At 46.2% G+C, this 23,415-nt stretch overlaps 1 protein-coding gene and 1 long non-coding RNA gene across 2 annotated transcripts in view; one reads left to right on the forward strand and one right to left on the reverse strand.

Annotated features, from left to right (window-relative positions):
- The window catches only part of LOC140420539 (uncharacterized), a 66,459-nt gene extending 51,596 nt beyond the window's left edge, over positions 1-14,863 (reverse strand). The window contains exon 1 of the mRNA XM_072504540.1: positions 12,263-14,863. Coding sequence (XP_072360641.1) covers positions 12,263-13,251 — 989 coding nt within the window. The 5' untranslated portion in view covers positions 13,252-14,863. The remainder of the gene's footprint in view (positions 1-12,262) is intronic.
- A 532-nt stretch (positions 14,864-15,395) lies between these two features.
- Positions 15,396-20,264, forward strand: LOC140420542 (uncharacterized). Its single transcript, XR_011946434.1, has 2 exons — positions 15,396-15,752; positions 16,757-20,264. It is a non-coding gene; the product is annotated as an uncharacterized lncRNA (long non-coding RNA).
- Positions 20,265-23,415: the final 3,151 nt, after the last annotated feature.

A 23,415-nucleotide genomic window follows, 5' to 3' on the forward strand; every position in this document is an offset into this window, starting at 1 on the left:
GCCCTTGAACTGAGGGGCTGCAGCTAAGAGTCAACTGCATTGCTGTGGGTCTGAAGTCTCAAGTAGGCCAGACCAGGTCAGCATGGCAGATTTCCTTCTCTAAGACATCAGTGAACCAGATGGGTTTTTACAACAATCGGCAATGCTTTCATGGTCATCAACTTAAATTCCAAATTTTTTGTGACTTAAAATTTCACCATCTGCTGAACCTGAATTCCTATTGCATTACCCTGGGTCTCTGGATTATTAGTCCGGCTTTTGATTTCCCAGATGTGTCTTGTGAGAGATGAAGTCATTCTAGCCGATAAGCATGAGCTGTTATCAAGTTATATTTTGTTTTCCGTAAGTCCTGTACTTTCCCACTAACTTGCAGATAAAACAGCCTGGCCAGCTGCAACTGGACTGTGTATAAATGTGTGTTATTGTAACTGCTCCTTCAGATACTTTGGTTCACTGAAGCATTCCCCTGCGTGCTTGTAATAAAGATTCCCAAACTTCTTTAAAAAAGATTTAGAGTAGCTGATTGTGGTGGGGGGGGGGGGGCGACTGGAACCTGGTGCAGGAGCCAAGGTTGGACAGATCACGGCCGCGCTCGCTGGTCCCATCAGGGGGGGGTGAAGGCGCTGGCTGGGCTAATGGTGGAAATGGGAGGGGTGGTTCCTTGGAGGTTCCTGCACCCAAGGGAACGGGAGTATTCGTTTTTCTCAGCGGTCCGTAAGGTATACTCGCGGATCAACTTTTTTGTGGTGGGGAAGTCTTTGCTGGCTGGAGTCAAGGAGTCGGAATACTCTGCAATTGCAGTGTCAGATCACGCTCCACATTGGGTGGATATGGTGCTAGAGAAGGGGACAGCGCAGAGACCCGGGTGGAAACTGGATGTGGGGCTTTTGGGGAACCAAGTATTCTGTGAGAAAATTGAAAACGTAATTAAGGAATATGTAGGTTTCAATTGTACGGGTGAGGTGTCGAAGGCAGTCGTCTGGGAGGCTCCAAAGGCGGTGGTGAGAGGTGAGGTAATTTTGTTTGAGGCTAGGGTGGATAAGGAAGAGAGGTTGGAGCGGCAGAGGGTAATAGATGAGATGTTGGAGGTAGATAGGAGGTATGCAGAGGATGGGGACCCGGCGAAGCTGGAAAAGAGGAAGGAACTACAGGCGAGCTTCGACCGACTGTCCACCAGGAAGGCGGTGCGCCAACTGAGACGAGCAAGGGGTGCAGTTTATGAACATGGAGATAAGGCGTATGTTAGCAGGTCAGCTCCGGAGGGAGGCAGCGGCAAGGGAAATTCTTCAGGTGAAGGATAGAGCAGGGAAGTTGGTGGTGGCCCCAGTGCTGATTAACAAGGTTTTTGAGGAGTTTTATGAGAGGTTGTACAAGTCAGAGCCACTCGGAGGAGACCGTGAGATGCAGGAATTTCTTGATGGTTGGAGTACCCGAGGCTAGGGGAGGGGGACAGGGCTACATTAGAAGGAGCAATAGTGGAGCAGGAGATAAAGGATGCGATTGGGAGGATGCGGTCGGGGAAGGTGGCAGGGCCGGATGGGTTTCCGGTGGAATATTATAAAAAATTTAAGGATAGGTTGGCACCCCTGATGATGGGGATGTTTGAGGAGGCGATAGGGAAGGGGGTGTTGCCGCAAACCTTGGGGCAGGCATCGATTTCCCTGTTACTAAAGAAAGATAAGGATCCGACGGAGTGTGGGTCGTATCGGCCCATATCACTTCTGAATGTGGACGTAAAAGTGTTGGCGAAGGTACTGGCGGGTAGGCTGGAGGAGTGCCTTCCGAAGGTAATAGGGGAGGATCAGACGGGGTTCGTGAAAGGGAGGCAGCTGTTTTCGAACATTAGGAGGGTTTTGAACGTTGTTATGGCACTGGTGGAAAGAAAGGAAACAGAGGTAGTTGTGGCATTGGATGCCGAGAAGGCGTTTGATCGGGTAGAATGGGGGTACCTGATGGCAGTGCTGGAGCGGTTTGGGATTGGACCCAGGTTTGTGAACTGGGTAAAGCTATTATATAAGGATCCAAAGGCGAGTGTCCGCACAAATAATATCAGTTTGAGATATTTCTCTCTCCACCGTGGGACGAGACAGGGATGTCCTATGTCCCCCCCTGCTGTTTGCACTTGCGATTGAGCCGCTGGCCATCGCATTGAGAAGTTCGGGAGCATGGAAAGGAATAGTGCGGGTGGGGGTGGGGTGGGGGATAGAGCATAGGGTGTCCTTATATGCCGATGACTTGCTGCTGTATGTGTCGGAGCCGAGTGCGTCGATAGGAGGAATATTGGAGCTACTGCGGGTATTTGGGTCTTTCTCGGGGTACAAGTTGAACCTGGACAAGAGTGAGTACTTTGTGGTGTCTCGGCCGGGGGTGGGGGCAGGGGTGGGGGGGTTGCCATTCCGTAGAGCAGGGACTCATTTTAGGTATCTGGGGGTGCAGGTTGCCCGGGAGTGGGGGAGGCTTCGCAGGTACAACATCACTAGTTTGGTGAGGAGAGTGAAAGCCGATCTGGCAAGGTGGGATGGCCTTCCTCTGTCACTGGCAGGTCGGGTACAGGCGATTAAAATGAATGTGTTGCCGCGATTCCTGTTTATTTTTCAATGCCTACCGATTTTCCTGCCAAAGTCTTTTTTCAGGGAGATTGAGGGAGGGATTACCTCATTCATATGGGGAGGGAAGGTGGCCAGAGTGAGAAAGGTGCTGCTACAGAGGGGAAGGCAGGCAGGGGGTTTGGGTCTCCCGAACTTGTTGTACTACTACTGGGCGGCGAATGTGGAGAAAGTGCGGAGCTGGGTCAGAGGGGTGGATTCTCAGTGGGTCAGAATGGAGGAGAGTTTGTGCAGGGGGTCGGGGCTGAAGGCACTTGCAACAGCGCCGCTCCCAATAGATCCTGGGAAATATTCAGGGAGTCCGGTAATAATAGCTTCATTGAAAATCTGGAGGCAGTTTCGCCAACACTTCGGGTTGGGTTTAGGGTCAAGGGAAATGCCGATTCGGGGGAACCACAGATTTGAGCCAGGGAGGTGGGATGGAAGTTTTCAGAAATGGGAAGAGAAGGGGATTAAGACGCTAAAAGATTTGTTTCTTCGGGATCGATTTGCAGGATTGAGGGAGCTGGAAGCGAAGTATGGGCTAGAGCAGGGAGAAGTGTTTAGGTACATGCAGGTTCGGGATTTTGCCAGGAAGGAGATACAGAGCTTCCCAGAGGAACCGGCCTCCACATTGCTGGAGGAGGTGTTGACGACAAGGGGACTGGAGAAGGGGGCAGTGTCAGCGGTGTACGGAGCTATTCTGGAAGAGGATAAGGCACCACTGGAAGGGATCAAAGCAAAGTGGGAGGAAGAGCTGGGAGAGGTTATAGAGGAGGGGGCCTGGTGTGAGGTGCTCCGGAGAGTGAATGCCTCCACCTCGTGTGAGGTTGGGGCTGATACTGCTGAAGGTGGTATATAGAGCACACCTCACGAGGGCGAGGATGAGCTGATTTTTTGAAGGAGTAGAGGATGTGTGTGAGCGTTGCGGGGGGGGGGGGGGGGGGGGCCGCGAATCACGTTCATATGTTTTGGTCCTGTCCAAAGCTAGGGGAGTACTGGAAGGAGGTGTTTAGGGTAATTTCCAAGGTGGTGCGTGTGAAACTGGACCCGGGTCCCCAGGAGGCCATATTCGGGGTGTCGGACCAGCCAGGGTTGGAAACGGGAGAGGAGGCAGATATCATAGCCTTCGCCTCGTTGATCGCCCGAAGGCGGATCCTGCTGGGATGGAGAGCAGCCTCTCCACCCAGTGCCCTGGCGTGGCGGGGGGGACCTGTTGGAATACTTGACCCTTGAGAAGGTTAAGTTCGAACTGAGGGGAAACTCGGAGGGGTTCTACAAGTCATGGGGACTATTTATTATGCACTTTCAAGAACTGGATAACATCGAACATTAGTTGGGGTGGGGGAAGGGGGGCTGTGTAGATTAAGGGTGACTATGGATAATCCCTGATTCCTTTGTGTCATTTGTTTATGTAAACATGTGGGCTGACGTTTGGGGGTTGGTGGGCGGATGGGATCGTTGTTATTATGGGGATTGACATATCTTGTTGATTATTGTTTATTGTTGATGGGTATAAATGTGGGAGAAAATGTGAAAAAGGAGGAGAATTTAAAAAAAAAAAAATTTTTTTAAAGAAAAGATTTAGAGTGCCCAATTCATTTTTTCCAGTTAAGGGGAAATTTAGTGTGGCCAATCCACCTACCCTGCACATCTTTGGGTTGTGGGGGAGAAACCCACGCAAACTTGGGGAGAATGTGCAAACTCCACACGGACAGTGACCCAGAGCCGTATCGAACCTGGGACCTCGACGCCGTGAGGCAGCAGTGCTAATCACTGCGCCACCGTGCTGCCCAAGATTCCCAAACTTTAACCAACTCTGGACCCCGAGTGACATTTGTCCCACAACAATCTGGTGCCAGGAACAGGATCCACTGACGGCTCTGATTAAAGGAAAGCCCCCGTGGACAGCAGATACCGGGGTGAGTTTTATACCACCCGGATTTAGTTCAGTCTGACTGACCACTGGGGCCTCCTGGAATCTCAGGGATCTGCTCTGGTTTGTTTCTTTGGCGTCCATTTGATGTAATTTCAATGACTGGAACATTCCAGACAGAGAATTGTTGATTTTATACCAAGGATGTGTTTGGGGGCGATGTTGAAGTCCCCGTGATCGAGAGGGTTTTGTTGCTGCTGACAAATTAAGGCTTAAAGCTATATGGGAGGCTAACCAGAAAGAGTTAGGCAGGTGGAGAGAGTTTGGCGTGTTCAGAGATCCCAAGTAAGGGGTCATTTAGCATTATTGCCTCGATGGATCTGCACAGAAAAGCTCCAAATTGTGTGATCAATGCAGGAATTTCAGAAATATTGTGTTATATATATTTGGTGCATTAAGGGTTAAAAGTCTTGGTTAGTGTGTGACTGCTGTAGTCATGTTTATAAAAATCCTGGTTTGTAAAGCAGCTCGGCATTTTTGAGAGAGGTGCAATTGAGGCATCGTAAAATCTTGGGAAATGTACTTTTTTATATAAAGAAGGTTCTCTGGTGAATAAATAATTGGATAAATTGTGTTTAAACTTGAATAATCAGGTCTTGATATCCGGGAAGTGGCATAAGGGTATTGTAACTAATGGGAGGTGTGAGGGTACCAGATATCTAGCAGGCCAGCAGTGTTTTCGTTTTTTGGCTGGAAAGTGAGCTGAGAAACATTTTCTGAAGAATACAGCCAGCAATTGTGCATTATTCTGACTGTACTCCAGTTTCTTCAAAAGATCTCGATCCAATATTAAGCAAGTATGCTTGGTCTGCTAACTGTATTTAAACGTGGATTTTGACCAGAGATGGGTTTGTTTGAGTTCAGATAAAGATAGCAGTTAAGGGTTATTTTTTCATTGTATTGTTAAGCATTGTTTAATGGGTAATTGTAAGCTATTTTCTTTGTGATGCAAAAATTAGTAATAGTGTGTTCGTAATAAAGTTTGTTTTAATATCGCTACGTGTGTGTGAAATCAATCACGCCTGGAGCGAAGTATCCTTTCCTCGCAGTCTTACAAATTGAATAAAATATTGGGGTTTCTGTCCGGTATCCCAGCAACTGTTGTGGTCTGGTCCAGGATCATAATACCGAATGGAACTTATCAGGCCAAGACTAGGTTAGCGGCTCAGGGATTTGAAGAAACCCTTCGGAGATAAAGAGGTCAGAGTGGACTCGCCCACAGCGGAAAAGGTCATTTAAATGTTTTATCATTCCTTTTAACAACTTTTTCTTGTGAATGTAAATCAATAGATTAAAAAGCTCCTTTTCTGCCAAGGATCACCTCCAGAGGGCAGTTTTTTGTAACTTCCTAAGATCTTCCTCCGAAGATCAGAGGCTGAATGCCCTTGACTGCTGAAGTGTTCCCCGACTGGAAGGGAACATTCCTGCCTGGCGATTGTCGTATGATGTCCGTTCATCTGCTGTTGCAGCGTCAGCATGGTCTCGGCGATGTACCACGCTTCGGGACATTCTTTCCTGCAGCGTATGAGGTAGACAACGTTGGCTGAGTTGCATGGTGGGTGGTGTTCTAACGTGTAATAATGGTACCCATGTTGATGATCTGGCCAAGCAGGAATGTTCACTTCCAGTCGGGGAACATTTCAGCACTCAAGGGCATTCAGCCTCTGATCTTCGGATAAGCATTCTCCAAGGCAGCCTTCAGGACGCGCGACAACGCAGAATCGCCAAGTAGAAACATATAGCCAAGTCCCGCACACGTGTACAGCCTCAACCGGGACCTTGGATTTGTGTTGCATTACATTCACCCCCCACTCTCTGGCCTGGGCTTGCGAAATCCTACCAACTGTCCTGGCTTGAGACAATTCACACCTCTTTAACCTGTGATTATCCCTCTCTCCAGTTGCTCAGTCTGGACCTGTAAACTTAATTACCTGCAAAGACTCGCATTCAAAGTATTGGCTTGCATCTTTGACTTTGTCTATGTATATGTTTCTGGAACCCACCTCTTCATTCACCTGAGGAAGGAGCAGTGCTCCGAAAGCTAGTGATTCGAAACAAACCTGTTGGACTTTAACCTGGTGCTCTAAGACTTCTTACTGTGCTCACCCCAGTCCAATGCCGGCATCTCCACATCATAAGAAGGTGCCAGATGTAGAATGAAGACTTTGGAAGTTAAATAAGTTTGTTTCTGTTTTGAACAATGTTTCAGAGTGTATGGCACTTCACAGTTAGATCAGTTTTGTCCAAGTTGGATTGTCTCCTCCTGAAGGCAGAAGCTGCCGTGCTTTATTGGTACCATGGCAGGAAACTCGCGGACATCTTTATAATGCATGTTGATGACTGCCTATGTGATGGTGCTAGTGAGTTCCAAAACAATGTTACTGACAGCAGCAGAACAACATTTAAGATTTGGAGTCGGGCTTCTGGGACCTTGAAGTAAATTGGATTGGAAATCGGGCAGTGTGTGGTCTGACATCACTTTACATCAACAATCTCCCGGAGACAGTATGAACCCTGTCACAGTCAATGGGGCCGGGGCCTCACAGAAAGATGAAGATGTTTCCAAAGCTGGGACTGAACTGCTGCAAAGTTGAATTGACGAATTGGATTGGTTGGGCTCACAGACAAGGCCGGATACAAGTGTTGATGTCTTCGAGCTGAGTTCTGTAATGAAACGTCCAAAGGTCGAGGACATTTAACGGGCGAACAGAACATTAAAAAATACAAGGTGGTTGGGTGAGCTGAAGAATATAAAATGGATTGTTTTTCGTGATGCCTTTCACTGGCAGGAGCCTGTCTCAGTGTCTGGACACTGAGTGATGTTTAAACATCTCTTTTAGCAGAACAGACAAACATTTCTCCTTCTAAATTCAAAGGCCATGATATTCAGCTCCCATGAAGTGGCTGACACAGTCTGGTCTTGGCCTAATGTTTGACTTGCGATTTCTGACTGTAAATCCTCCCCTTCTAATATTCTGGAAAAGGAGTTTACAAAGGTTATCACTGACAGTATAGGATAGAAATTCAGAACAGATCATTCTAGCTTCTCTGGAACATTGTTTCCTCTCTCATTCCCCAAAAGGTGTAAATCTCCGTCCCGCACATCTCTCCATTCTCATGTTATTAGTTAGTAATTTCCTGCTTCTGGACTGTAGTAGAATGATTCAACAACGCTCGTTAAGGCAAAATAACAAGGCTTTATTTACGAAGACTGCATGCAGTAATGGCTGAAACTTGAGGCCAGAGAGCAGTTTGTACCACTGCTGATTCCTTCCCAAGTCCGCGCTTTCACAGAGAATCAGCTCAGTATTTATACATTATCAAGGGTGCGTGACTACAGCTTAGTCAGGAATTCAATCTGAAGTAGAAACGGAAGCAATGTCATAAACCTGCTGATCTTCTCGGACTCTTTGTCTCATCCCTCATACCATTATCTTGTCCTTTGATAGAACATTAAAAGGTCGGCGAAGACTCATTCATTCCTTATCTTGTCTTATTCATACCGCCCTAGGTTATGACGGGTTAGCCTTATCAGAAATACCAGAGGTCAGGCATTTTGGATTAGCTAGATTAGCATTCCTTACAAAGGGCTCTGGTACATTGAAGTGGCTAGGTCAGCTTTTCTTACATTGTACTGAATAGTTGACCAGTTTTCCCATCATGCCATTACTTAATTCGTACAACATCACATTCCCTCCTTTTGTCATATCATGACAACTAGTTAAATAGGGATTTCCATGACTCGATTGAAAATGCATTTACACAAGCAACCAAGCAATCCTATCCCTAGTAGCATTAGTAGTAGTAGCATGAAGGCCTTAACGATCCAATCAAATAATCCATGACCCAATCATCCTAGCCAACCCGGCGGGTTATAGTCATGAAATTCACTGCCAATCTCTTGAATTTGATCAGTTTGTCTCTTAATATGGTCGGCCAGGTTAGTGATATTTTCAGAGCCATCTGGAATATAAGTACAGCACTCCTGACCGACAATAGCACACGTTCCTTCCTGCGAGGCTAACAGATAATCCAAAGCCAGTCGATTTTGTAATGCCACGGTCCAGACAGCCAACAGCTCAGCTGAGACCTCGGCCAGTGCCTGTCCAGTTTCCCAGGCTTCTGCTGCCGTTATGTTCGCCAGTTGTTCCAATGCTGTGGCCATGTGGATCAGTTTGTTGGCTGCCTTGCCCATTCCATACAATGGAAAGGCCATCATAAAGAACTGTTCCGTTTTAGTGATAGTCCTTTTGGCTCGCGAGGGGGAGTGCTTAAGGGAGGGTAGGTGACGCATTTGGGGTACGACATATCCCAGAAAGCAGGATCCTGTCCAATCAGTAGGGAGCCACGGATATGCTTTAGTGCCGCATATTAAATATGTTCCATTATAGGCCGTAAAATCATCAGCTAACGTCATCCAGGGGATTGGGGAGGTTTGGCCCCATGAGCTGTTAGAGGTTATATTCCATACCCTGGACCAATCACAGTTAAACATGCCCTTGTTGGATATGCCTGGTACCGGTCCTTGCCAGTCAACTGTAAGGCTGCACCTACTTTGCCCCATCAACTTTCCTTTCCCTGATTTATTAAAACACATGGAACCTTGAACATTATTCGAGTGGATGGTGAGGGAGGGTGGAGTCCAGGCATGATTATAAGCGGGCTGATACGAAGCCGAAAATTTAGTCATGTCATAGCCAGCAAAACTCCATATTTCCATATCTCCCCTGGTCCCTTTTTGATTTTGTCGTAAAATCCATTCAACTGTCTCTGCGATATGGAAAGGGGATGGATTGGAGAGGTATTCCTTCCCTCGAATGGACGGGGATGTGGGTACAAACCCAACACTTGCTTACATTCAATTTTTCAGCATAAAGATATGACATATATAAATAGGTATTGGAATGCAGTTCCCGGGTAGTTCGTTTTTTTTACTACCGAGTGGCTAAATAGTCCAGAGAGTCCAAAAATTATAATGAAGATCATCCTGTGTTCACGTCTGGGTTGGAGACTATCTCCTTGCAATCGGATAGATGTATCCAACTTGAACGTCCTTCAAGCTTGACAGAAGTCGGTGTAGTCAGTAGTACTAGGAAAGGTCCGCTCCAGCGTTGTCCTAGTTTCTTTCTGTCCCAATTCTTTACCAATATGTAGTCTCCGGCTTCGACCACTGGATATCGAGGGACGGCTGTCCCTGCTGGCACTGGGAGATGTGCCTGTTTCACCTGTGAGTGGAAAAACTTCAGAGCTTCAAATAGTTCTGCATCTGTTCCCCCATCACATGGAGGTCTATTCCCCCATCACATGGAGGTCTATTCCCTCCAGGGGTTTTTCATGGGCATCCCAGGGAGTCCTCATTGGCCGACCATAGACTATCTCTGCAGCTGACAGTCCGGTCCGCGAATGTGGAGTCACTCGCATGTGAAACAGTGCCAAGGGTAATACCTTTAGCCAATTTAACCCAGTTTCTTCAGTTAATTTAGATAATTTTTCTTTTAAAGTCCCGTTGGCTCTTTCCACAATTCCTGCTGCCTGCGGGTGATACGCGCAGTGCAGTTGCTGTTTAATTACGAGTGCTTTGAGTACCGTCACCTGCTAGTTTCCTCCGTCAAGGATGAGGGGTCGTAGCAACGATCCGAGAAAGAGAGACCAAGGTGAATCTTACCCTGTGCCGGAGTCCGTCTCTTCCCTCCGGGTCGTGGCTCGATCACTTCTTCAGTCCCCCACGGTATTCACTCAGGATATTCGTAGCTGCTCGCTTGCGCCAAATGTTATTAGTTAGTAATGTCCTGCTTCTGGACTGTAGTAGACAGATTCAACAACGCTCGTTAAGGCAAAATAACAAGGCTTTATTTACAAAAAGACTGCATGCAGTAATGGCTGAAACTTGAGGTCAGAGAGCAGTTAGTACCACTGCTGATTCCTTCCCAAGTCCGCGCTTTCAGAGAATCACCTCGGTATTTACACATTATCAAGATTGCATGACTACAGCTTAGTCAGGAATTCAACCTGAAGTAGAAACGGAAGCAATGTCATAAACCTGCTGACCTGTTGATCTTCTCGGACTCTTTGTCTCATCCCTCAGACCATTATCTTGTCCTTTGATAGAACATTAAAAGGTTGGAGAAGACTCATCCATTCCTTATCTTGTCTTATTCATACCGCCCTGGGTTATGACGGGTTAGCCTTATCAGAAATTCCAGAGGTCAGGCATTTTGGAATAGCTAAATTAGCATTCCTTACAAAGGGCTCTGGTACATTGAAGTGGCTAGGTCAGCTTTTCTTACATTGTACTGAATAGTTGACCAGTTTTCCCATTATGCCATTACTTAATTCGTACAACATCACACTCACTCTGCTGTATCTAGTATTCACCCTCCCAGTTATTCTGAAGGTGCTGATTCAGGCTGATTGACAGATCCATGCTCACTGCTTCCTGTCCTGGTTTGAATTGGATTGGATTGGATTTGTTTATTGTCATGTGTACCGAGGTACAGTGAAAAGTATTTTTCTGCGAGCTGCTCAACAGATCATTAAGTACATGAGAAGAAAAGGGAATAAAAGAAAATACATAATAGGGCAACACAACATATATCCTGGACAGAGAAACCTGAAAATCTTCCTGCAGACTGCTAGTCTAAATACATATAGATATCTGTATATTTATTGAGCGAAAGATACGTTTAATAGTCACAGTTACTTGAACAGAGATACAAGGATGATGTGAGGAAGAGCTTTATTAAACAGTGAGTAGTCATGACCGGGAACTCGCTGCCTACGAGGATGATAGAAGTGGAGACAATCAACAATTTCCAAATTTAAATTCTTGGACTTTTGAAGGAAATAAACTTACAGGAGAACGGGGATAGAGAGGGGGATGGGACAGACTGGATTGTTCTACAGAGAGTCTGGACTCGAGTTATTGAATGGACTCCCCCTGTGCTGTAAGGACTCTATGACTGGAGATATATAACGTAGCTACAGTACTATATTACAAGAGTAGAAATAGTAAAAATTTACTTCATTACAGAATCTTGAATAACATATGTTATACCACAGTATTAAACATTTAATCTCTATTATACAATAGCACTCAAAATATTTCTGTCCTATGTTAGTTTATAGTCCCCATAAATGTCAGCCAACTCCTGGGAAACCGCTGCTTTATTTGTGGACATTAGGAAAAAGACCGTCCTTTTACCCAAATAAATGTGTCGAGAGGGCGTGAAGGATGTCAGAATGGGCGGCACGTTAGCACCGTGTTTAGCACTGATGCTTCACAGCTCCAGGGTCCCAGGTTCGATTCCAGGCTTGGGTCACTGGCTGTGTGGAGTCTGCACATTCTCTCCACGTCTGCGTGGGTTTCCTCCGGGCGCTCCGGTTTCCTCCCACAGTCCAAAGATGTGCAGGTTAGGTGGATTGGCCGTGCTAAATTGCCCTTAGCATCCAAAAAGGTTAGGTGGGGTTACTGGGATGGGGTGGAGGTGTGAGCTTCAGTAAGGTGCTCTTTCCAAGGGTTGATTAGACTTGATGAGCCGAATGGCCGCCTTCCGCACTGTAAATTCTATAAATGAACACGGTTGATCCTGGATGTGATTAACAGCAACACCGACAGCAGAATCTGACCCCGTGTAATCATCTGTGAACTCTTTGGTGTGACTGCTGGTGGGATAACTGAGAGAATCCCTTCCCACACACAGAGCAGGTGAATGGCCTCTCCTTGGTGTGAACTCGCTGGTGCCTCTGCAGGTTTGATGAATGAGTGAATCCCTTGCCACAGTCAGAGCAGGTGAACGGTCTCTCCCCAGTGTGAACCCGCTGGTGTGTCATGAAGTGGATTGAATGGTTGAAGCCCTTCCCACACACACTGCAGGTGAACGGTCTCTCCCCGGTGTGAACTGTCTGGTGCGTCTGCAGGGTTGATAATCGAGTGAATCCCTTCCCACACACAGAGCAGGTGAATGGCCTCTCCCCAGTGTGAATCCGCTGGTGTTGCAGCAGGCTGGATGACTGAATAAAATTTTTCCCACACACAGAGCATCTGAACGGCTTCTCACCTGTGTGACGTCGCTGATGAATCAGCAGGGTAGATGACTGAGTGAATCTCTTCCCACATTGAGAGCAGTTGAATGGTCTCTCCCCAGTGTGAATTCGCTGGTGTGCCCGCAGATCTGGTGACTGAGTAAATTGCTTCCCACACTCAGTGCAGGTGAATGGCTTCTCCCCTGTGTGAACTCGCTGATGTCTCTGCAGATTGGGTAAGTGAGAGAATCCCTTCCCACACACAGTGCAGGTGAACGGCCTCTCCCCAGTGTGAACTCGCTGGTGTGTCTGCAGATTGAGTAACTGAATGAATTCCTTCCCACACTCAGAGCAGGTGAATGGCCTCTCCCCAGTGTGAACTCGCTGGTGTCTCTGCAGATGGGATAACTGAGTGAATCCCTTCCCACACTCCATGCACGTGAATGGCCTCTCCCCAGTGTGAACTCGCTGGTGCGTCTGCAGATTGGGTAACTGAGTGAATCCCTTCCCACACTCCGTGCAGGTGAATGGCCTCTCCCCGGTGTGAACTCGCTGGTGTGTCTGGAGTTTGAATGAATCACTGAATCCCTTCCCACATTCAGTGCAGGTGAAGGGCATTTCCCCGGTCTGTCCATGTTGATCAGTTTCCACTTCAGACAGGCATCCAAATTTGTTCCCAAAATTCCCGTGTTCCCACAGATTCTGCATGATAAAGGTGTCCCTTATGTGTCCCCAGTTTCAACAGTATGTTGAAAATTCACTTACATAGAACACAGGTACGGTCTCTCCCCACTGTAAATGGTGCAATGTTTTTTCAGGCTGTGTAACTGTGTAACAACAGTCTGTGCTGTGGAACACTCTCACTCGCTGTGTGTGTGTTTTCCAGTCACGCAGATGATTAAAATCTTTTGAAGCCGTCAGAACAGAGAAACGTTTTCTCCTTCTAAATTTAAAAGCTGATGATATTCTGATCCCAGCGAATGGAGCGACTCCACCAGATCTTGATGTGACGTTTGGTTTGAGATTTCAGTATGTAGATCCTAACCTTCTGATATCCTGTAAAAGGTGTTTACAAAAGACATCACTGTCAGCCCAGGACAGAAATTCAGAACAGACAATTCTAGTTTCTCTGGAACATTCTTTCCTCTCTCATTCCCCAAAAGCTGTAAATCTCCATCCCACACACTCTCCCTCCATTCCCACTCTGCTGTATCTAATATTCACCCTCCCAATTCTCCTGAGGGGCTGATTCATGAGGGATCCAGGCTCACTGCTTCTTGTTGAAGAGGTGAAAATCTTCATCCAAGCGTCTATTGATTCGATAAAGGGGGGGGGGGGGGGTCTAATAATAATCTTTATTAGTGTCACAAGTTGGCTTACATTAACACTGCAATGGCATTGCTGTGAAAATCAACCAGTCGCCACACTCCGGCGCCAGTTCGGGTACATCGAGGGAGAATTTAGAATGTCCAATTCACATAACAAGCGCGTGTTTTGGGAATTATGGGAGGAAACCGAGGCAACCAGAGGAAACCCACGCAGACACTGGGAGAACTTGCAAACTCTGCACAGTGACCCAAGCTGGGAATTGAACCCGGGCCCTAGCACTGTGAAGCAACAGTGCTAACCACTGTGCTACCGTGCCACCCTGAGGAAGGGTTTAATTTTGGTAGCGAGTGGTTAAGAGTTTTCTGCCTATGATGGAGGTGGAAGTGGAGACGAATATTGATTTTAAAATAAAATTGGATAGGTATTTGAAGGAAATTAACTTGCAGGGGAACGAGCAAATAGAGGGGGGATGGAACTGACTAGTTTGTTGTAAAGAGAGTCGATATGGACTCGAGTTACTGAATGGATTTCTTCTGTGCTGTAATGACTCCATGACTGGAAATATATAACATAGCTACAGCACTATATTATACAACTAGAAATAATAAGAAATGTACTTTATTGCAGAACTATAAATAGTATATCTATTATGTACCATATAACACTAAACATATCTCTGGCCTATATTAATTTATTGTCCCCTTAAATGTCAGCCATCTCCTGGGGAAAGCAGCCCTTTAATTGTGAATATTAGGAAAGAGACCATCCTTTTAGCCAGACAAATAAATGTGTCAAGCTGAGGGAGCAAAGAATGTCAATGTCTTTAAGAGAGAGAGACCTGGGCCAAGCTTTGCAGAGTCTGCACCCTCCCTGGATTCACTTCCTTTCCCTTCAGTTGCTGCAAGTGACCAATTGAAGGTGAGAATGAGAAAAGAAATGGAAAGGGGGAAACATTGATTTCCTCCTAGATGTTGTACAGAGGAGAAAGTTTTAGATCTTTTGGTTTGTTAACAATTCTACAATACAACAGGACAACGCTGAATACAGAACAATCAGCAAGAAAACAAGGCCAGCGACTCCCCAGCGGTAGCCCCACATCAGTGGAAACGTGTGTGGGGTAAATCATGGGTGTGGATGCAGTACATGCATGTCAGCAAGAGCAGGCGTGTGTGAAGGAGTATCTGAGTGAATGCTGCATGTGCCGGTCTGTGAGAGTGTGTGTGAGAGAATGAGCAGCACCGACCATCAGGAAAGGACACATCGACACCGAGAGAGACCCCTCCCCTCCCCGGAGGGGCACAGTTCAGCCCCAAAAGGCGGTTCCATTGCCCAAGAGACCAAGGCAGAGGACAGGGTAAACACACAAAACACAATAGTCACGATGCAAAAACACATCAGCTGCACCAAAGACAAAAAGCTCTAAACAATCAATAAAACGAAGCCGCCAGAAGGCGAGCCCGCGCGTGCGCACTCCCCCGCCCCCCCGCACATTCTTCCACATCCGCGGAAAGGCCCCAAACACATCTCCGGGTTCCAGTGCGCGTGCCCGGCGCGCGGGCACCGGATCCCCGCCCCCACCAATTGTTCCCTCTCCCGCCACACCTCCTCGAGACAAGGTTTCCAGGCAACCGGCTCCGGCCAGAGCGAGAAGCCGCTCGGTGATCACCCTCTCGGCCCGGGACTGCGCATGTCCAAGGGAGCGGGGAGACTGCGCGTGTGCGGGGTAGAGCCCGCCTCCTGACCTTCCAGCTGACATATTGACCAATGGGTCGAATTGGAGGACCGGAAGGACTTTGTCCACCAGCCAATCAGAGCGCGTGTTTGTGTGAATGACGATTGAGCTTTGCACGGACTGAAATCGACTCTTGTCTGCAACATCTGTGAGTAAAACACTTTCTTTTCTCCCCCTTTCCATTTATTTTCTCGTTCTGACCTTCAGTTGGTCACTTGCAGCAACTGAAGGGAAAGGAAGTGAATCCAGGGAGGTTGCAGACTCTGCAAAGCTTGGCCCAGGTCTCGCTCTCCCTTAAAGACATTGACACCCTTTGCTCCCTCAGCTTGACACATTTATTTGTTTGGCTAAAAGGATCGTCTCTTTCCCAATGTTCACAATTAAAGGGCTGGTTTCCCCAGGAGATGGCTGACATTTAGGGGACACTAAAAATATCAGACAGAGATATGTCGAGTGTTGTTATATGGTACAGATTAGACATATTATTTATGGTTCTGTAATAAAGCACATTGATTATTATTTCAAGCTTGTAATCTAGTACAGTAGCTATGTTATATATTTACAGTCATCTTTTTCCTCAGAAGGTTGTTAGTCTCTGGATTTCTCTTTCACAGGGCCCAGTGGAGTCTGGGGTCATTGAATATATTTGAGGATGAGTTGGACAGATTTATATTTGATGAGGGAGTCAAGGATTATGGGGAACCGGCAGGAACATGGGGAGAAAGCTGAGATGAGTCTCAGTCATCAGGTATTTTCAAGACAAAGGTTGATGGGTTTCTAGATATTGAATATATCAAGGGATATGGGGGAATAGTGTGGGAAAATGGTGCTGATGTAGATCACCCAATGATATGATTGAATGGTCGAGCAGGCTGGATGGGCCATTAGCTTACTCTTTATTGTGATCTCTGTGTCCAGGACAGGAAGCAATGATCATGGGTCTGTCAATCAGCCTGAAACAGCACTTTCAAGAGAATTGGGAGGGTGAATATTAGATGCAGCAGTGTGAGAATAGAGGGAGAGTGTGTGGGATGGAGATTTACAGCTTTTGGGGAATGAGCGAGGAAAGAATATTCCATGGAAAATAGAATTATCTGTTCTGAATTTCTCCCTGTTAAGACAGGTGATATTTTTTGAAAATTGTTTTTATAGGATATTAGAAGAGGAGAAATTACAGATAAATCTCAAACATCACGTCTAGATCTGACAGAGTCACTTGGATTCCTTGGGACCTGAATATTATCGGCTTTTGAATCTACACAGAACAATGTTTGTCTGTTCTGGCTGCTTCAGAAGATTTTGAACATTTGTGTGACTGGAAAAGCACCGAGACACATACACCCAAGTGAGCGTGTTCGAGAGCAGTGACTGTGGGATGACCTTTAACCAGTTACACAGCCTGATAGAATATTGCAACATTCACGGTGAGGAGAGACCGTGCTTGTGTTCTGTGTGGACGGGCTTCAACTAATTGTTTGACCTGGAGAGACACGAGAAGACGATGAACATGGAAAAACTGTGGAAATGTTGGGATTGTGGGAAGGGATACAGATACCCATCTACGCTGGAAATTCATCGACGCATTCACACTGGGGAGAGGCCGTTCACCTGCTCTGTGTGTGGGAAGGGATTCACTTGCTTATCCCAGCTGCAGAGACACCAGCGAGCTCACACTGGGGAGATGCCATTCACCTGTTCTCAGTGTGGGAAGAGATTCAGTCATTCATCCACCCTGCGGGCACACCAGCGAATTCACACTGAGGAATGGCCGTTCACCTGCTCTCAGTGTGGGAAGGGATTCGCTCAGTTATCTAACCTCAATTCACACCAGCGAGTTCACACTGGGGAGAGGCCATTCACCTGCAATCAGTGTGGGAAGAGATTCACTGAGTTATCCAGCCTGAAGTCACACCAGCGAGTTCACACTGGGGAGAGGCCATTCACCTGCTCTGAGTGTGGGAAGGGATTTACTCAATTATCGACCCTGCAGACACACAAGCGAGTTCACACTGGGGAGAGGCCATTCACCTGCTTTCAGTGTGGGAAGGGATTCACTCATTTATCCAACCTGAAGTCACACTATCGAGTTCACACTGGGGAGAAGCCATTCACCTGCGCTCAGTGTGAGAAGGTATTTACTCATTTATCCAGCCTGAAGTCACACCAACAACTTCACACTGGTGAGAGGCCATTCACCTGCTCTGTGTGTGAAGATGTTCAAGGAGTTATCCAACCTATTGGTCCACCAGTGAGTTCACACCAGGGAGAGGCCATTCACCTACTCTGATAAGGGAAAGGCATTCAATGATCCATCCCGCCTACGGAGACATCAGTGAGTTCACACTGGGAAGAGGCCATTCACCTGCTTTCACATGAGGGAGAAAGGAATAGAAGGATATGCTGATGGGGGAGATGAAGAAGGGTGGGCAGAGCCTCATGTGGAGCATAAATACTGACAGATACCAATTGAGCCGACTGGCCTGACCCTGTGCTGTAGACTCAATGGAACAGAGACAAATGTATTTATTTTAGATCTACCTGTAGTGGGAGGAAAAACACCATAAAGTAAATGTCCTTCAGCAGCTTTTAAGAATATAGGACATACAGTGCAGAAGGAGGCCATTCGACCCATCGAGTCTGCACCGACCCACTTAAGCCCTCACATCCACCCTATCCCCATAACCCAATAACCCCTCCTAACCTTTTTTGGTCACTAAGGGCAATTTATCATGGCCAATCCACCTAACCGGCACATCTTTGGACTGTGGGAGGAAACCGGAGCACCCGGAGGAAACCGACACGCAGACACGGGGAGAACGTGCCGACTCCACACAGACAGTGACCCAGCAGGGAATTAAACTAGGGACCCTGGTGCTGTGAAGCCACAGTGCTAATCACTTGTACTTTGTGGATCATTTCAGTGGAAATGTGCTCTCCCAGGCTCAAAGAGCATCAGCCCACTGGAAGCAGTCGTGAGATTGGCCAGAATATACCCATTGTATAGAACCTTGGTTAGACCGCAGCTGGAGTACTGTGTGCAGTTTTACTCCCCTTACCTTAGAAAAGGTATTATTGCCACAGAGGGAGTGCAATAAAGGTTCACCAGACTTGTATCTAGCTTCCCCTTCAATGTATTCACGTTGTTTACCTCAACCACTCGCTGTGGTGGCGAGTTCCACATTCTCACCACTCGCTGGGTAAAGAGGTTTCTCAGCAAATCCCTATTGGATTATTGAACCCCTTTGTCATCTTAAAGACTTCCATCGGGTCACCCTTCAGTCTTCTCTTTTCTAGAGAAAAGCAGCCCCAGCCTTTCCTGTGGGTTAATGTTCTCAGTTCTGATATTATTCCTGGGCAGCACGGTACCACAGTGGTTAGCACTGCTGCCTCTCAGCACCAGCGACCCAGGAGGTTCAATTCCGGCCTTGGATAACTGTCCGTGTGAGTTTTCACTTTCTCCCTGTATCTGTGTGGCGGATGTGCAGGTTAGGTGGATTGGCCATGCTAAATTCCTCCTTAGCGTCCAAAGATGTTTAGGTTGACGGGTTATTGGGATGGGACAAGTGAGTGTGCTTGGGTGGTGTACTCTTTCAGCGGGCTGGTACATAATGTGAGGGGCTGAATGGCCTCCTGCACTATAGGGATTCTATAAATCTTAGTTGCACCTTCTCCAGTGCCTCTATTTCCTTTTTCCAAATGGAGATCACAAATGTTGACAGTGCTCCCAGTGTAGTCTAACCGTTGTCTAAACAAGTTGAACATAACCTCCCTGTTTTTCAATTCTATCCCTCTCGAATGGAACCCTCTGTATGGGCCCCACAGTTTAGGAAAGATGTGAAGTTCTCAGAGAGGGTGCAGAGGAGGTTTATGAGAATGTCACCAGGGATGAAGGACTTCAGTTAGTTGGAGAGACTGGAGCAGCTGAATTTGTTCTTTTTCAGACATAGTCATTAGTACCCAGAAGGAGGACATTCAGCCCATCGAATGATATGGGAAATAAAGTGTGAATGTGATTAAAGTAAGTTATATTCATGAAAGCTCTCTGTCTCTCTCACACACTTTTCCCCACCAGATCCATTGGCCTACACATCTGTTGTTTCATTCATGGGATGTGGGCATTGCTGGCTGGGCTGCATTTGTTGCCCGTCCCTAATTGCCCTTGAACTGAGTGGCTGCAGTTAAGAGGCAGCCACATTGCTGTGGGTCTGAAGTCACAAATAGGCCAGACCACGTCAGCATGGCAGATTTCCTTCTCCAAAGGACATCAGTGAACCAGATTTTTTTTCCAACCATCAACAATTCCTTCATGGTCATCAATGACTTTAATTCCAGATATAAATGAATGCAAAATTCACCATCTGCCGAACCTGGATCCCTATTGTATTCCCGTGGGTCCTTAGATTATTAGTCTAGCTATTGTTTTCCTAGATCTGTTTTGTGAGAGATGAATATAGATCACTATAGCCGATAATTCTGAGCTGTTTTCGAGTTGTTTCCTTGACATCCTGTACTTTCCCACTAATTTGCAGAAACAACAGCCTGACCAGCAGCAACTGTACTGTGTATAAACGTGTGTTATTGCAACTACTCCTTGAGATGCTTCGGTTCGCCGAAGCATTCCCTGCATGTTTGTAATAAAGATTCCCAAACTTTTACCAACTCTGGACTCCGAGTGACATTTGTCCCACAACAACTTGGTGTCAGGAACAGGATCCACTGACGGATCCTGATTTAACAGTAAGAATTCTTACAACACCAGAGTAAAGTCCAACGGTTTGGTTTGAATCGCAAAACAAACCTGTTGGACTTTAACCTGGTGTTGTAAGACTTCCTGCTGTGCCCACCACAGTCCAATGCCGGCATCTCCACATCATGGCTCTGATTAAAGGAAGGTCCCCGTGGACAGCAGACACTGGGGTGTTGTTTGTTTTATACCACCCGTGTTTAGTTCAGTCTGACTGACAACTGGGGCCTCCTCGGAACCTCAGGGATCTGTTTCTGGTCTGTTTCTGTGACATCCACTCGATGTAATTTCAATAACTGTAACATTTCAGACAGGAATTGTCGGTTTTACACCAAGGATATGTTTGGGGGCGATGCTGAAGTCCCCGTAACCGAGAGGGTTTTGTAGCTGCCAAAATATGAGGGGATAAAGCCGTAAGGGAGGTGAAAAAAAAAGAGTTAGGCAGTTGGACAGAGTTTGGCATGTGTTCCGAGGTCCCAGATAGGGGTCAGCCAGCATCATCACATCGATGGATCTGCACAGAAAAGCTCCAATCAGGCGGAACTTACAAGTCCATGGTGAGGTTAGTGTCTCGGGGATTTGAAGGACCCTTGGAAGATAAAGAGGTCAGAGTGGACTCCCCCACAGCAGGAAAGGTAATTTTGAAATTCCTTTGGTCCTCTTCACAACATTTTCTCGGGAATATAATTCAAGAAACATAAAAGCTGCGTTTGTGCTGGGGGTCACCTCCCGAGGGCAGTGTTTCTGCAACCTCCTAAGAAGGTGCCAGATGTAGAAGGAAGACTTTGGAAGTTAAATAAGTTTGTCTATTTTTTCAGAGTATATGGTACTTTTCATTTGGATCAGTTTTGTTCAAGTCGGGTTGTCTCCACCAGAAGGCAGAAGCTGCCGTGCTTTATTGGTAACATGGTAGGAAACTCTCGGGCATCTTTATGATGCATGTTGATGACTGTCTATGTGGTGGTACGAGTGAGTTCCAAAACAATGATACTGACAGGATCTGAACAACATTTAAGGTTGGAATCAGGCTTCTGGGACCTTTAAATAAATTGGATTGGAAAGCGAGCAGTGTGGGTCTGATGTGACTTTACATCAACAATTTCACAGAGACAGTATGAACCCTGTCACAGTCAATGGGGCTGGGGTCTCAGAGAAAGTGGAACATAGGAATTGGGCAGCAGTAGTCAATTCAGCCCTTCGACCCTGTTCTGCCATTCAATCAGATCTTGGCTGATCTCTTCCTGATCTAAAATCTACCTCCCCACATGTTGGCCATATCCCTTTAACCGTTTTTGAAATCAAAATATATCTCTCTTTCTTGAAAACATTTAATTACTGAATTTTGCAAATTCACCGCCGTCTGCAATAAGTAGTTCTTCCTCATCTCAGTTCTAAATCTACCGCCTCTCAACTTATATCCGTGACCTCTTGTTCCCCACAAGGGGGAACATTTGGTCTATGTTTACCTTATCAATCCCATTTAGTATTTTATACAACTCGATCAGATCCCTCTCATCCTTCTAAACTCCAGCAAGTATAAGCCCAAACTGTTTCCTCACGTCAAACCGTTCATCCCCGGAATCAATCTGGTGAACCTCCTCTGAACTGCCTACAATACCACCACATCCTCCCTCAAATAAGGAGGCCCAAACTGGACACAGTATTCCAGATGTGATCTCACCAACACCCAGACAATTACAACAACACTGCTCTACTTTTATACTCCAGTCCTTTTGCAATAAACGCTAACATTCCATTTGCCTTTTTAATTACATGCTGAACCTGCACTTTCTTGTTGAATACAATCTGATCACACAGAGGGGTGTCTGATAATAGTGAAAAATTACAGAGCTGCGCTTTGAGCCTGAGATCTCTTATGAAACTGTCAAGTGTTTCACATGCCTTTTGGACTCTTTTTCGGAATATATAGCACTCAAACATTTCATTAATCTGCAATTCACAGTGTCTGTTGAACTTTTCTGTGACTATTATATTTTTTCTTATCAACTTCACTCTTGAAGTGGAATGAGTTATACAATTCTAACGCTTGTGGTCCAACCATGGTTAAGCACAGCGCAATCTTTCACTGATCACTGCCCGCTTCGAGGTCTGAGGCTGAGAGGTACAATTTAAACTGTGGTTTGAAATTCCTCCAGTTTACATCTACTTTACCCAATGTTCTGAACTGCTTTGGAGCCTGCAAACCCTCCATGAAGCTTCGACTGGGCTCTTCTGTTCAAAATGACTGGCTTCCATGAGGGTGTTGCAATTAGTCTGGATGAGATTTTTTTTTGACCTTCGCAAGTATTTTGGTGGGGGGAGATTGTTTTCTTTTCCTCTCTAAATCTAACTATTCTATCTTAGGATCCACACCTGGTACCATGTGATGTTCTCTGTTGTGTACGTGGTGTTGAACAAAGAACATCAAGCTAAGTAAACAAACAAAGCTGATTTATTTACACTACATAAATAAGATACGAACAAGTTCCAAGGTAAAAGTTATTAAATGAAACAATATCTCTAACTACTGATCTCTCAACTATGCAACTAATCTCTCATGCCGAAACATCTTCTCCCAGAATCCCAGGAGTCACCTTATATTTATTTGACTGCTCCTTATCTCCATCTGGTGGTGAGAAGTATTAACATAAAATTGTTAACCCTTTGTCATCTTTACAATTTTCATATTGTTACAGATCCCTCTGCCCAGATGCATCTTGAATCTGCTTTCCATTTAAATAATAATTTGCCTTTATTATTTTTGGCCAAAATGGATAACCTCACACTTATCTACATTAAACTCCATTTGCCAAATTTTAGCCCAATCTCCTATCCTACCTATATCCATCTGTAAAATCTTTACCTCCTCTTCACTGCCTGCATTCGCACCACTTTTAGATGTTTCCAAAGCTGGGACTGAGCAGCTGCAAAGTCGAAGCCAATTGGATTGGCTGGGCACACAGACAAGGCCGGACACAAGTTTTGATGTCATCGAGCTGAGTTCTGTAATGAAACGTCCAAAGGTCGAGGACATTTAACGGTTGAACAAAACGTTAAAAAATACAAG

Source organism: Scyliorhinus torazame, chromosome 5, assembly GCF_047496885.1.
Source record: "Scyliorhinus torazame isolate Kashiwa2021f chromosome 5, sScyTor2.1, whole genome shotgun sequence".
NCBI classification, from domain to species: Eukaryota; Metazoa; Chordata; class Chondrichthyes; order Carcharhiniformes; family Scyliorhinidae; genus Scyliorhinus; species Scyliorhinus torazame.